General features: G+C 45.2%; 2 protein-coding genes across 13 annotated transcripts in view; both read right to left on the bottom strand.

Moving 5' to 3' along the window:
- Positions 1-234: 234 nt before the first annotated feature.
- On the bottom strand, positions 235-1,110 carry LOC118651201 (40S ribosomal protein S24-like). Its single transcript, XM_036300123.1, has one exon. It carries the CDS (start codon positions 798-800, stop codon positions 498-500), a length of 303 nt encoding a protein of 100 aa, XP_036156016.1. The 5' UTR covers positions 801-1,110; the 3' UTR covers positions 235-497.
- A 5,576-nt stretch (positions 1,111-6,686) lies between these two features.
- Positions 6,687-13,956, bottom strand: part of GALNT6 (polypeptide N-acetylgalactosaminyltransferase 6) — a 32,056-nt gene continuing 24,786 nt past the window's right edge. For 8 of the 12 annotated variants that reach the window (XM_036299429.1, XM_036299434.1, XM_036299427.1 and 5 more), the window contains 6 exons: positions 13,309-13,459; positions 11,794-11,994; positions 11,157-11,288; positions 10,459-10,560; positions 9,252-9,404; positions 6,687-8,370 (listed from right to left, as the gene is read on the bottom strand). In XM_036299429.1, coding sequence (XP_036155322.1) covers positions 8,257-8,370; positions 9,252-9,404; positions 10,459-10,560; positions 11,157-11,288; positions 11,794-11,994; positions 13,309-13,459 — 853 coding nt within the window. In that variant the 3' untranslated portion in view covers positions 6,687-8,256. Of the gene's footprint in view, positions 8,371-9,251; positions 9,405-9,867; positions 10,064-10,458; positions 10,561-11,156; positions 11,289-11,793; positions 11,995-13,308; positions 13,460-13,956 lie in introns of those variants that run through there. The other 4 variants (XM_036299435.1, XR_004966060.1, XM_036299436.1 and 1 more) reach the window with 4 other exon arrangements.

Raw genomic sequence — 13,956 nt, 5'->3', positions numbered from 1 at the left:
CTCCTAGTGGTAGGCATAGATGGTGACTTTGGCCGCACTTTTTATTTATTTATTTAAAAAATTTTGGGGGGGATTTCTCTTCCTTTTTTAAAAATATATTTTTATTATTGATTTCAGAGGGGAAGGGAGGAGGAGAAAGAGATAGAAACATCACTGATGAGAAAGAACCATTCATCAGCTGTCTCCTGCACGCCCCACAATGGGGATCAAGCCCACAACCCAGGTATATGCCCTGACTGGGAATCGAACTGTGACCTCCTGGATCATAGGTCGATGCTCAACCACTGAGCCATGCCAGCTCTCTTCTTTTTAATGATGCTGATTGCTTGAGGACAGAGAGAAAGAGGAGCGGCATCATACATGCTGAGTCTAAATTCTCAATGTGTGTTCTTCTGCATCACACTGACAAGAAGACGACCCTGGAAATGTCCAGAGAGAGCGACACGTTGACAAATTTTATGGACCAACATTGACCTTTGCAGTCCCCCTGGTTTTCTTCATTCTATTCTTGTGTCCCTTTGTTTTCTTGAGGTCTTCTTCTTCTCATATAGGCCATGTCTTGCAAGTCCATGTTTGGCTTCATTTTTCTTTGCATAATCCAGGGAATCATAAATCATGCCAAAGTCAGTTGTCTTGCCATCACCAAAATGGGTTCTGAATCCAAACACAAAGATGACATCTGGTGTGGTCTTATACATTTTGGCTAGTTTTTCCCGAATTTCTGTCTTGGGTACTGTTGCCTTCCCTGGGTGAAGGACGTCAATGATGATTTGTTTCTGCTGAAGTAGTCTGTTGGTCATGAACTTCCTGGTTCAGATAGTTACTGTGTTATTTATGATAGAAGTTGATCTTCAAGCAACCAGAGAGGAAAGGAGGACCACTCTCCCCTGGCCAATTATATCAACAGAAGGACCCTGGGCAGTGCTGGTGTGCGGGTGTGGCCAGATCAGGAGGCCTACCACACCAATCTCTTCTTCTTTATAAAGAAGACCTTTTAACATTCCTTGTAATACTCCTTCAGCATTTTCTTTTCTGGGAAGCTCTTTATCTATCATTTGATTCTGAATGGTAGCTTTGCTGGATAGAGTAATCTTGGTTGCTTTTCATCACTTTTTGTGCCAATCCCTTCTGGCCTACAAAATTTCTGTTGAGAAATCAGCTGTCAATCTTATGGGAGCTCCGTTGTAGGTAACTAACTGTTATTTTCTTGCTGTTTTCAAGATTCTCTCTTTGTCTTTAATCTTGGGCATTTTATTGTTATTATTTTTAAAAGACACATTTGCCTGGCCAGTGTGGCTCAGTGGTTGAGGGTCAACCTTAAACCAGGAGATCTCAGTTTGATTCCTGGTCAGGGCACATGCCTGGGTTGTGGGTTTGATCTCCAGGAGGCAGCCAATCAATGATTCTCTCTCATCATTGATGTTTCGATATCTTTCCCTCTCTCTTCCTCTCTGAAATCAATAAAAAAATATTTATTCAGCATCATGATCTAACTATTACCTTTAGCAATCAACAGCATGGGTGCAAAAAAGTCTATATTAAAATCCTTTGTTAGAATGCTTTACAATTTCCACAGAACATAAACTAAAATAACCTGTTATACAATTAGTCACAAATACAGTCCTTGAGTTTTTGTTTATTTTTTAGAACTAATATATACACCGAGTGGCCAGATTATTATGACCACCTGATGTTTGTAGGCAAATTAGCTATAATTTCATACTGAAGTTGCTAGAGGGCCAGACCATTATAAATAGGGAAGTAGGTTGTTTACCACGACAGTAGAAGCGATTTTTTTCTGAAGATATGGGTAAACAACGCGATTTAACAGCCTCTGAACGTGGGATGATTGTTGGCGCTCGGAACCATGGAGCGAGAATCAGCAAAACAGCCGAAGGCCTGTTTGAACACCTTTGCTGTCTGCAGTTACCAAGATAAAACGTCTCAAATTCGCACAGGAACACAAGGATTGTACAGTCAAGCATTGGAAAAAAGTCATGTGGCCCGATGAATCACATTTCCAGTTGCATCGTGCAGATGGCAGAGTGAGAATTTGGCGGAAACAGCACGAAAGCATGCACCCCACCTGCATGAGTACAACCCTTCAAGCTGGTGGGGGCAGTGTTATGGTTTGGGGCATGTTTTCCTGGCATGATTTGGGCCCTTTAATTCGTGTGGAACAACGTCTGAGTGGCACAACATATCTAAAGTATCATTGTTGATGGCATATCCCAATGGAGGTGGCTTCTTCCAACAAGACAATGCGCCATGCCATGGTGCTCATATTGTGCAGGTTGTTTACCACGACAGTTACCCAAGCACAGGAACACAAGGATTGTACAGTCAAGCATTGGAAAAAAGTCATGTGGTCTGATGAATCACGTTTCCAGTTGCATCATGCAGGTGTCAGAGTGAGAATTTGGCGGAAACAGCATGAAAGCATGCACCCCACATGCATGAGTACGACCCTTCAAGCTGGTGGGGGCAGTGTTATGGTTTGGGGCATGTTTTCCTGGCATGATTTGGGCCTTTTAATTCATGTGGAACAATGTCTGAACAGCACAACATACCTAAGTATCGTTGCTGATCAGGTTCATCCTATCATGTTGATGGCGTATCCCAGTGGAGATGGCTTCTTCCAACAAGACAATGCGCCATGCCATGGTGCTCGTATTGTGCAGGAGGGGTTTCAAGAACATGAGGGAGACTTTAACCTTGCTTAGGTGGCCCCCACAATCACCAGATCTCAATCCAATTGAGCATTTGTGGGATGAAGTTAAAAGAGCCATCAGGCAGCTGGTTCCACAACCATCAAATCTCACAGAACTGGACAGTGCTATTCATCAGGCATGGTGTCAGGTTCCTCGCATCACCTTTCAACATTTCGTGGAGTCAATGCCAAGAAGAATCGCCACAGTATTGAAGGCAAAAGGTGGCCCAACAAAGTACTGATGGGGTGGTCATAATAATCTGGCCACTCTGTGTGTGTGTGTGTGTGTGTGTGTATTTTTTTTGTCAATCCTCACCTGAGGATATTTTTCCATTGATTTTCAGAGAAAGTAAAGGGAGGGGGAGAGATGGAGAGACAAACATCAATATGAGAGAGATACACATTTCAATTGGTTGCCTCCTGCACAAGGCCCTGGGATCAAGCCCGCAACCAAGGTATGTGTCCTTGACTTGAATCAAACCCAGGACCCTTTAGTCCTCGGACCGAGGCTCTATGCACTGAGCCAAACTGCCTAGGGAATCCTCAATATTTTTGCTCATTCACATGAGTATTGTTTAAAACATCTTCCTTGTAGCAGCGAGGCCCTGTCACTACTGTGCTTGGCTGAGTTCACAAATCTGTTGTAACCTGTAGCTTTCCTGTTACTGGCTCTCCTCTTCTGCTAAGCTTTGTTTCCTGGCAATAATTAAAACCTTCTGTCCCTGCCATAACTACTGCTGCTGCTGGAACCATCATAGCCATCTTGGTTTCATGGTGTGGCAAAGTATTGGCTTCCACCATCATAGGGGCCTTCTACCTCCAAAGTTTCTTCCTTTCATAGGTTCAAAATTTGAAGATTGATTGTTGTAATTGCCAAAATCAGTGTAGGTTTCACCACCTCCAAAATCATTTCCATCATTACCAAATCCATTAGAGCCGTCCCCACTGCTGCCATATCCACCACCACCACAGCTGCCACCAAAGCCACTGAAGTTTTCTCCACAACCAACATTGTCATTGCCACCAAAACTACCTCCACAACCACCTCCAAAGTTTCCAGAAACACTGTATGGCATACACAGACACAATCTGAAAAGCAAAACTTTGAAGACAGTTAACTACACTGGAGTTCAACATTCACAATTGGACATGGTGGTTCCCATTGAAACACAATTTTTCTAGGATTACCCTCATTTTCAAAGAGACTGCATTAAGTCCAGTTTTAGTTTGGCCTGATTATTTGCACATACACAACAAGAATAGTAATTGATCAAGTTGATCACATAGGCTCTTTCAAATCTGCTTTGATGGAATTTTTGCAAGGAATCTTAATAAACTTTCTCTTATAATTTGGAAAAATAAGTAAAAAAAGGAATGAATTAGACTTAAATAAACTGACATGAAAAAATGTCGTTCATATAGTAAAGAAATCAAGTTGCAAACAATATGGTACTGTGTATATGTGCATTTGTAGATTTACAAAAAAGCAGTTTTAAAGGGCTTTTACCAAGCAATAAAGTTATTATATCTAGAGAATGAATTACTAGGTATAAGAGCATTGTGAGGATAAATTTCACATTTTAAACTCACATTTTCTGTATTATTTGACTTTGGTACAGAATTACTTTGTAATTAATATATAAGTAGATAATAAATTCTGGGACACTTAGCTCTTCTTGGCAATGGCACCATTACTTTTCAAGTGGGAAATAAATCCCCAAAGAGGACCAGCCATTCAATGCTAAGGTAAGAGGCACAGGGCTAGCAGCAAGCTTTTAAGGTTTTAGGTGAGCTCTGAGAGTGGTTAAAGGGGTGGATTTTAAGGAAGAGGGCAGATGTCAGGTTAGGGCAAGACCCACCTTGGCTAAAGAGAGGCAATGAAGCTGGTTTCTTGAGCCTTTCTACCACCCGTGTCAGTGCTCTCTCCCTCTTCTTGACTACCACCCTTCCCTAGTCCCCTCCTCACCCCCAAACCTGGGCCTACTCTATAGTTATGTCATGTGGTCTTTTCTCTCTTGTGCTGCATCTCTCACTTCCTGTTACTCTTATGATTGCCCCTGGGAGAGGCTATGCTGTGTTTGGTAGGGGCAAGGAATCACTTTTAGGGCACCTTGGTTGAGCATATATCATAAGACTAGAGGCCTTCCCTTCTCCTGGCTGCCGGCACCGGTTTTCTTCCGGCACCCGGGACCCAGGCCTTCACTCAGGCCGGAGCCGCCTTCAGTCTTCCGTCTTTGCTGCTCCGGCCGGAACCGCCTTCAGTCTTCCCTCCGCCGCTTGGAGCCTACGTATGGAAATTAACCGCCATCTCTGTTGGCAGTTAATTTGCATATTGTGCTGATTAGCCAAGAGGAGGCGTAGCAAAGGTACGGTCAATTACCATGTTTGTCTATTATTAGATAGGATTGGGCTGGAGAGCTGTTAGGTGATGTTATAGACTGTATGAGGGATTTTGGGATAAGTGGCAAATAAGGCCTGATAAATGATTAGATGTTTAATGCAACCAGAGTAGGGCTAGAGTTAGGGACCATGGCTCCCTATGGCTTACCTGACTTATTAGCATGACATTCAAAGCCTTCTCAATTGGGCCCTAACCCCCTGTTCTACAGGGCTGACTTACCCAGTAGGCATAGCAGGCATGTGCCCAAGGCCCACAATACTTTTATTTATTTATTTATTTTAACATTTATTTATTTATTTATGTATTTATTTAAGTTTTATTGCTTAAAGTATTACAAAGGGTATTACATATGTGTCCCCCCCCCCTCCGCTCTTGACAATCCCCCGTCCTCCCCTACCCCCCAGTGTCTTATGTCCATTGGTTATGCTTATATGCATGCATACAAGTCCTTCGGTTGATCTCTTGCCCCCCTCCCTCCTGGCTCCCAACCCTCCCCGGCCTTCCCGCTGCAGTTTGACAATCTGTTTGAGGCAGCTCTGCCTCTGTATCTATTTTTGTTCATAAGTTTATAATGGTCTTTATTTTCCATGAATGAGTGAGGTCATGTGGTATTTTTCCTTCATTGACTGGCTTATTTCGCTTAGCATAATGCTCTCCACAATACTTTTAGAGGCTCAAAAAAGTGTTTTATTCAATTAATTTATTTAATTTAAAAAAATATATTTTTATTGATTCAGAGAGGAAGAGAGAAACATCAATGATGAGAGAGAATCACTGATTGGCTGCCTCCTGCACGCCCCCTAATGGGGATCAAGCCCACAACCTAGGCATGTGCCCTGACTGGAAATCAAACCATGACCTCCTGGTTCATAAGTCGATGCTCAACCACTGAGCCAGGCTGGCTGGGCTGTTTTTTCTTTTAAAATCATAATAAAATGAATACCATCAGCCTGGGTTATATTCATTTTTATACCAAAGCAGTTATAAAACATAATTTTAAATGTTATTTTTTATGAAGGCAAAAGTGCCCATGAAAGTTATGTGGCCCTGATCTTCTAGTTTCTACATCTACTGCTCCCTCACCCTGATGTCCTCTTGGTTTCCCAGATCCACTTATACCTTTGTCCCTCTGTATCTCTTCTCATGTAGATCATTTCTTGTATGAGATCTTTGTTTATTAAGTCCTTCCTAGCTGAGGACTCATCCTTTGAGGTCTAAAGTCAAATGTCACCATCTTTGTGAGGCCTTCCCTAATCCCCCTAAAATTTAGGGCCAAAATGGAAGGAATTTTCTAACTCACCTAGCACATCTCTGAACACACCATGACTTGCTTGCATCTCTGTTTCTCCACCTAGAATCTGAGTTCCACAGGGGAAGAGTCTCATCTTATAACTCCTCATGTCTACTTATGTTTGACACACAGTACGTAGGCCAAAGGATGTTTGGGAACAAGAGCAAGGTGCTTTGATGGACTTTTCAGATGTGTGTAGTTCTTCACAGCCTGAATCAATAGATTCTTCAAAGGGATCAGCGAAGGAACCATGCAGGGGGAGGAGGAATCCAATGCAAACTTCCTTTACCAAAGCCACAAAACCTTTATTTCTACAGGGATCTCATGTCCAATTCTCTTCTCTTTCTAGAAAAGACCTTTCCCACTCAGGCCACATCATGGGAGAGGCTATGCTCTGCCTTCTCCCTTTGGCTGGGCTATCCCAGAATGTTTCCTCTACACTGTAGCGTCCACAGGATCCTGAAGGCTCTTCAGGGACCTAGGAGACCTGCAGGGAAGGAGAGGCACCTGTGGTCCCTTGGCACCCTCACGTGGTGATGCCTAAGATGACAACCTGCTACTGAAAGTCATAAGGAATTCTGAGTCCAAGTGTGTAGGGTCCGACTTACTTAGGAAAGAGATGATATGTGTGCCAGGTCTGCTCCACATGAGGGCTTCAGCAGACCAGGCCAGTCATGCAGTCATGTTTGACTATACACTGTCATTAATTCTTCAGCCTTCCTACGGCTCTTGTTCGCCTTATCTGGGTCCTAGCTTCAGGGTTGCCAGTGCCTTGCTGTGTGGCCTTGGGCAAATTACCTCACTTATTTGCCCTCGGTTTCATAATAGGAAAATGATAAGGTTGTACTAAAATGATGGTTTTCAAATTGTCTTACAGAATTTTAGAAGGTCAGGGGCTAGTGGACATGGCCCCTGTCTATCCTCAATTTCATCCATGGCTACTTTGCCTTTTATTACATTACATATGGGGCACTGAAAAGAAAAAAAAAAAAGGGTTCTGGGACTTAAACCTGAGAATTGCTGGCTCCATGAACTGTGTGGTTTCCCTCATGGCTACCTCGCTCCATTGTTCTGAGCTTTATAGAGACCAGCCAGCCAGAAATTATCTGAATGCAGGGAAGAGAGAATGGGAATGGCGGTGGCTAGTGTTTAGTGTTTTTTTGTGGTGAAGGCACCCTGGTTCAGTATTCAAGATCAAGCCTTAGTCTTGGCTCCCGCCATCCACTAGCTGTGGGACTACAGACAACCTCCTTTACCCTTCCTTGCCTCAGCTTTCTTATCTGTAAAATGGGCATGCCAGTCCCTGTCCTGTCTTTCTTACAGAGTCATTGTGCAGATGAAGTAAATAAAGGATTCCTGTAAGGGTGTTTTCTGTAAACCGCAAACGGCTCTATAAACTAGGCATACTATTAGCAAGGGAGTTGCTCTTAGACCGCTAACAGAGGGGGTCTCTGCTAGAATATATTATGTCACTAGATTCTGTATGCCCAGCTCTAGATGATCAGGTAGTCAGGACATGGATGCGGAGGTACTTTTCTTGAATTCAGCATTGCTGCCTTGGGCCCTATCCCAGGAGCTTTCTCTGCTTTGGAAGTCTCTGTTTCTAGGACAGAGGAAAGCTCTGGGTCAGTACTATGTGCTCTTACAGTCTCTTCCATCAATGTGGAGAACAGAAAATGGGCCCAATGTTGTTGCAAGGAGTAGGAAGGTCCTGCCTTGACATCCAAAATTAGGTTTAAACTCCATCTTTAAGGCCTACAGAGAAGCTGATGCTCAGGTTCCCAAACATCAGGTTCCCCAAAACACTGTTTCCTGAGAGGCTTGTGGGAACTTCCACAGGTGATGATCTGGGGCCTAGATGAAGAGCCAGTGCTGGTGGGGGTCACTGGGATTGCAGGAGGCCATGGCTGGCTTTTTGTCCTCAGACGTCAGGCAGGTACCAGATCCCGAGTTCCTGATGAGGTGATCCTAAAAGATGACATGGCAAAGGGTCAACCTGGGCCTCAGTGCTATTAGGGGGCAATAATTAGCACTGTTAAAGGTCTGGCAATATGCCAGACACTCTTAGGGGATGCATTCCTGCGTTTCCTCTTGTGTCAATTACCCACCCCAAGCTTTAACCTGAATGGCTGGAATAGAGGAAGGACCATGGGCTAACTGAAAAAGGCTAGGGCTTGCCTCCTCCAGATGGCCTGGGCCGCTGCTGCCTACCTCCACTTTCTGCCTTGGATCATATTTAGACTCTCCCCTTTCCTGTAGCCCCAAGGTTAGCCTCCTCTTTCCCTAACCCAGGGACAGGACTGGGGTAGAACAGAGTGAGCTAGTTTGTGCTCAGTACTGTAGAAGTTACATTATAGACCCTGAGGCAGTGTGGTCTAATGGAAAGAGCCTGTGCTTTCGAGTCAGACTTATTTGGGTCTGAATCTCAGGACTGCCATTTACTAGCGATGAATCTTGGGCCAGCCACAAACTTGCTGAGCTTCGTGGGAAGAACCTCTGAAATATTAATCAAACCAGTGTATGTGAGTGCATAGTTTTGTGCCTGACACATGGAGGGCAGACAGGAACCATGAGAGACTCTTCACTTTCATCTACTTAGGTTCAGTCAAAAAATACTTGAGCCATGACACACCTGACCCTATCTTTCTATCAGCCAGACTAGCCATCACCAAACATTACTTAAGCCTTGGGAACTCTGCCTGGGACCAAGCCCTCACCCTCCATACTTTCTAGTACTGATCTACTCCATGGTATCTCAGGCATAAGATACAGAAAATAAGGAGTGGGCGGGGGCGTGGGGGCAGTGGTGGCCTTGGGTTTTTGATGCTGAACTTTCTGGGCCAACTTACCTGGGTCAATTCCCATTCCTCGTCCTTGGGGACTTGGCTGTTTTTGCCAGTGAAGTGACAGCTCCTAAGGCCCAGAGTGCCAGCACTGGCGTGTAGACACAGCTGCTTTGCGATGTTGTGGCGAAGGTCCTTCTGGGTTGTGTACTCAAAGTACTAGAAGTCAAGACAAGAGGAGGTCTGAGAGACAGGCGGAGAGTTTGCCCACCACCTTCCCAAGCCATCTGCCCTAAGGTGCCAACCACAGATGGCCTCTTGGGGAGGCAAGTGAGTGAGCAACGAGACTTCAGTAATTCAAGTGTCACCTTCAGGAATTTTTAACCATATATCTGGGTTATACTGGAATAATAGTTAATTCATATCTTTTATTTAATTAAGATATTAACCTCGCCTCATGTTAAGCATCTGTGAAGTCTTGTGTCTGATATTCTAGTTCTTCTTTTGTTAATAGATTATTAGTAAAATAAAAAAGTTCACCAATGTACCACCTAAAATCATCATGCAGGCCAGTGGTACAGGGAATTGTTTTAGAATGACTATCTTCATATAGACAGTCTGTTCAGTGTCCCAAGCCACTCCTTCCCTTGCTTCAATTATGGTTCAAGTACTTCTTTCTTACCAAACGCTGGGCATTCAGGGTACATTGAGGAACTCAGGTCAAGAAGGTTACTAGTTATTCCTCAGGAAAGAGCTGGGCTATTGTGGGTTATGGAGTAAATTTTCAGGATGGTAGGTGACTAAGATGTCAGGAGGTGGTTGTTTTGGGGTCATTTTTGGGTGGTAGGATCAGAGTTATTTTCTGGGCTGAAGAGGCACTGAAGATAGAAGTTGTATGTAGGTGAGGGAAAGTGTTCAGAAATTTCCCACGCTTACCCTAAAACATCACTTAGCAGCTGGCATCCTCCAGCAAGCCGTCTCTGATGAACAATCCTCCCCTCCCCCATCCCTTCCTAGCACCCAGCACTGATGCCCAGTGCTCTCTCTATGTCCCTAATTCAGACTTCAGACCTTGTCTGTCTCTGTCATGCTTTCTTCCTCAGACTGGGAGTTTTCTGAGGGCAGGGATGGGATCTCCTCCTCTCTCTGGATATCCCCCATCCTCATCCTTCGGAAAGGACTATTTTGAGTGGAGGAAGGGGACCCCGTACGAGAGGAGATGCTCAGAGACAGGCTTCTCTTGGGCCTGCCCCAGTAGGGTTGGGCTATATACCTGGTTGCCACCAAGGCCGTGGCAGGCATACATGATGAGGGGCTTCCCTCCGTGGTTCTTCTCACCCACATCCAGGCACTGATTGATACCAAGGTTCTTTATCTGCAGAAGGGGGAGTAGAGAGGGAAACCAGGACAGCATAGTCAGGAGATTTTTAGTTTGTGGTGTCAGGCCCAATTGGAATAAATTTGCATGACTGGATTTCTCCTCTGCTCATTAACCCAGATGCCTGAAGTTAACAGCAAAGTGAGGTGCACAGCCCAGAGGCGGGGCCAGGGCATGCGGGGCCACCTCTTAGGCTGCTAGGTCTGTGGAGAAGTCCTTAGCACATGGGCATTTCCTCATGAGCAATGGCTCTCAAAGTGTGATTCCCTAGACCATCAGCATCACCCACAAATTTGTTAGAAATGCATATTTTCAGGCTCCACCCCAGTCCTACTGAATCAGCAGTCTGTCTTAACACTCCTTCCTGATGATTCTGATGCAGGTGAGCATTTGAGAGCGAGTCACTGCTTATAGGCTGTTTCCTCATAAGGATTTTAGCTATCTCTAGAAGCTCCAAAGTCCTCCTTCTGGATAAAGAAGTGTGGAGAATAAAATGCAGTTCTCATTTGTCATCTGTCTGTGGGGAAAGTGGTCTTGAACTTCTCTAGGGGGTTCTGTGATGATGGGCAGGCAAGTTGGTTCTCGGGACTCACAGCTCCATAGAAGGTGGGCTTCAGGTCAGGAATAAACAACTCTGGGTAGATGTTGTGCAAGAACCAGGAAAAGTTACGACAGTGTAGTTGTTCCCTCAGCTGCAGTCGTTCCGAAACGTCACCAAAGGTTTTCTGTCAACAAGACAAACCCCTAAGGATCAGTACCACCAGCCTTGACCTTCTTGCCTGGCTTGAAGTAGTCCAGAGTTCTTGGGGTCACTTTTGCCCAGAATGGGTCTCAGGCTCACTCCTGTTGGAGCTACTGGCCCAGCCTCACATCCAATCCCAAACCCCATCTTGGCTTTGGGAACTCCACCCGTACCCCCCTTACTCCCTCATCTCCTGTCACTTCCCAGTTAGTGTCCTCCCAGCCCCATTCTGAGCCTCTCAGAGCAAAGCCAGTCCTCCTGGAAGAGGTTCTTTCTCCAAATCTCTTTGCTCTCCCCTCCCAAAAGACACTGGGGCTCTCTGGCAGGGACAACGAAGACTCCTCTCCTCATTCTCTAGCTTCCCTGGGCTAGCTCACAGGGTCTAAGGTGGTAGAAATGGGTGGGCCTCTATCATTAAGCTCTTGACAGGGTCTGGGATTCTGTACTTTTCTTCATCCAGACCCCCCCGGAGGACCATTTCATCTCACCTCTTGGGCCATCTTTGCTGCCTCCATATTTCTCCGGTAGAAAATCTCCTTGTAGCTATCCATCCAGACTTCAGCCAGGCGCACTTGGTTGCGAGCAATGACATTGGTGCCCTTGGGAAAGGTGTGGGGGCTTTTGGTACGGAACACGTGGCCTACCACAGAGCAGGGGATGATCTCCAGCTGGCCCCCACACTGCCACACCTGCGTAAGAGGACACAAAATGGGGCCTTTAGGAGCTGGGTGGGGCAATCTCCCCCCAAGCAGCTCTGTTCCATTCCCAGAGCACCAGACCCCAGGTCCAGGAAGCTCAAGGAAATGCTACTTTCTCTCCTGGAAAAAAGGACAATGAATAGGCTTCTGCTTAGGCCATGACCACACACACACAATCCCTAGCTCTCTGATATCAGTTCACTCTGATTTAAGCACATTTGCATGTCTGAATGGCCCTCAGGACCCATTTTAGAGAAAAGACAGTTTGACTAACTTTGGCTTTTTGAGTTGAAAATGTGATTTTATCAGCTCACAGAGGTATTACTGGAAACTCAAACTTCCTCAAATCAAGATAGACTTGTGACCCAATCAGAGCATCAGTGCAAGGATAGTCAATGCCAGGTGGCCTGTGGTCGTCACCTGGACCTGTAGCACACTAGTTCCCTAGGACAGAGACTGAAGAGAGGTCAGAGGCTCATGGATGAACCTAGAATCAGAACTCTGGGAGTTGTGGGGAATGAGCTGGTGACCCTTCTGTTTAAGCCTTCCCACCTGTATCTCCTCTTTTTAAGTTTTAAATTAGGAGATGTGTTGTTCATTTTAGTACAGCAGAAACAGAAATACATAATAACAGCAGGTATTAAAGATGTGCTTAATACGTGCCAGGCACTGTGAGAGGTGACTTCACAAATGAGCTCACTTACTTACTAATTACCTCTCTACTGGCATGGGGATTTGTATAGATTTCACGAAGAGGCAATCCTTTGTTCCTAACCTAATCCTGATTTGCCTTATTCCTGGAACCCTTCAGAGTTCTGGGGTCCACCGAAATTTGGGCCCCATCTTCTCCTACAGTATGAAGAGCTTTCTGAACACAGGGCAGGGAAACTCTAAGACTACCAGGGCACATGTCCTCTGACCTGGAAAGGGGAACCTGATTTTTCTAGAAAAAAGATAGTGACTGCTCACTAACCTGTTCCAGGGTCCTCTACTATGATCAGGGTCTAATCCTTTTCTACAGACACCATCAAAGATGTCTGTAGACGTCCAGTGCCTATTACCACTGTTATCCCTTCTTTCTGAGGAGCTCTGCTCAGTAATTTGTTTCAAGTTGTCTAATCTGACTCCCAAAGTCCCATTGTCAGAGGCAGGGAGGGGAGCGGAGGAAAAGCAGAGTCATGCCAGGAAAACAGCCACCTTTTAAGTTCAGTTCCAGATGTTATATTTCTGCTGCCTAAGAGACAGGTTCTCAGGCTGTCCCCTGGGATGTTGTGGTTCCCCCCTCGAAGCCCTCTTCACTCTCACCCGGAAGGACATTTCCACGTTCTCCCCTCCCCAGATCTCCATCTGATTATCATAGGTACCGATGTGCTCAAAGTAGGACTTGGAGATGGAGAAGAGGCCACCAGCAAACGTCGGGGATCTGGAGAGACAGAGGGAGAAGCATGTGCATCTTCTGGGGAGGAAGTGAGAGGAGTGGAAAGCTGGGACTCACCGCTAATGCTTCCTACCCTATGCCCACCCCCTTTCCTGGGATAGACAGCCCCTCTTCCACTAAGTAGTTCATTTAGCAAATGTTTATTGAGCTTTTATTATGTCTCTTTACCTTCTAGGAACTAGGTCAAGGAGAGATGTAATTATCATTACTCTCTTCTAAAAGGCACCCATTCATCTATTCAACCAAAGATGTATTAAATACCAGCCACCAGGACCTGTGCTACATGTTAGTTAAGAAAGACAGATCTTATTCACTGAAAGCTCAGTCTCGTTACGTAGCAGACGGTAAAGCTACCATTGTTTGTTTACTTTTTGGCAGCTAAGTTCCCGGAGCATAGTAGATAGTTGGTTATTAGAAGCAATGTGAAATTGTTTTTGGACATAGGATTCAAACCATGAATGAATGAATATTATGAGTTGAACTGACCCCATTGTCTTTCAGAGTCCCTGGACCTT

Source organism: Myotis myotis, unplaced genomic scaffold (genome assembly GCF_014108235.1).
Source record: "Myotis myotis isolate mMyoMyo1 unplaced genomic scaffold, mMyoMyo1.p scaffold_m19_p_3, whole genome shotgun sequence".
In the NCBI taxonomy this organism is placed as follows: Eukaryota; Metazoa; Chordata; class Mammalia; order Chiroptera; family Vespertilionidae; genus Myotis; species Myotis myotis.
This window is presented reverse-complemented; position numbering and strand designations above follow the sequence as displayed.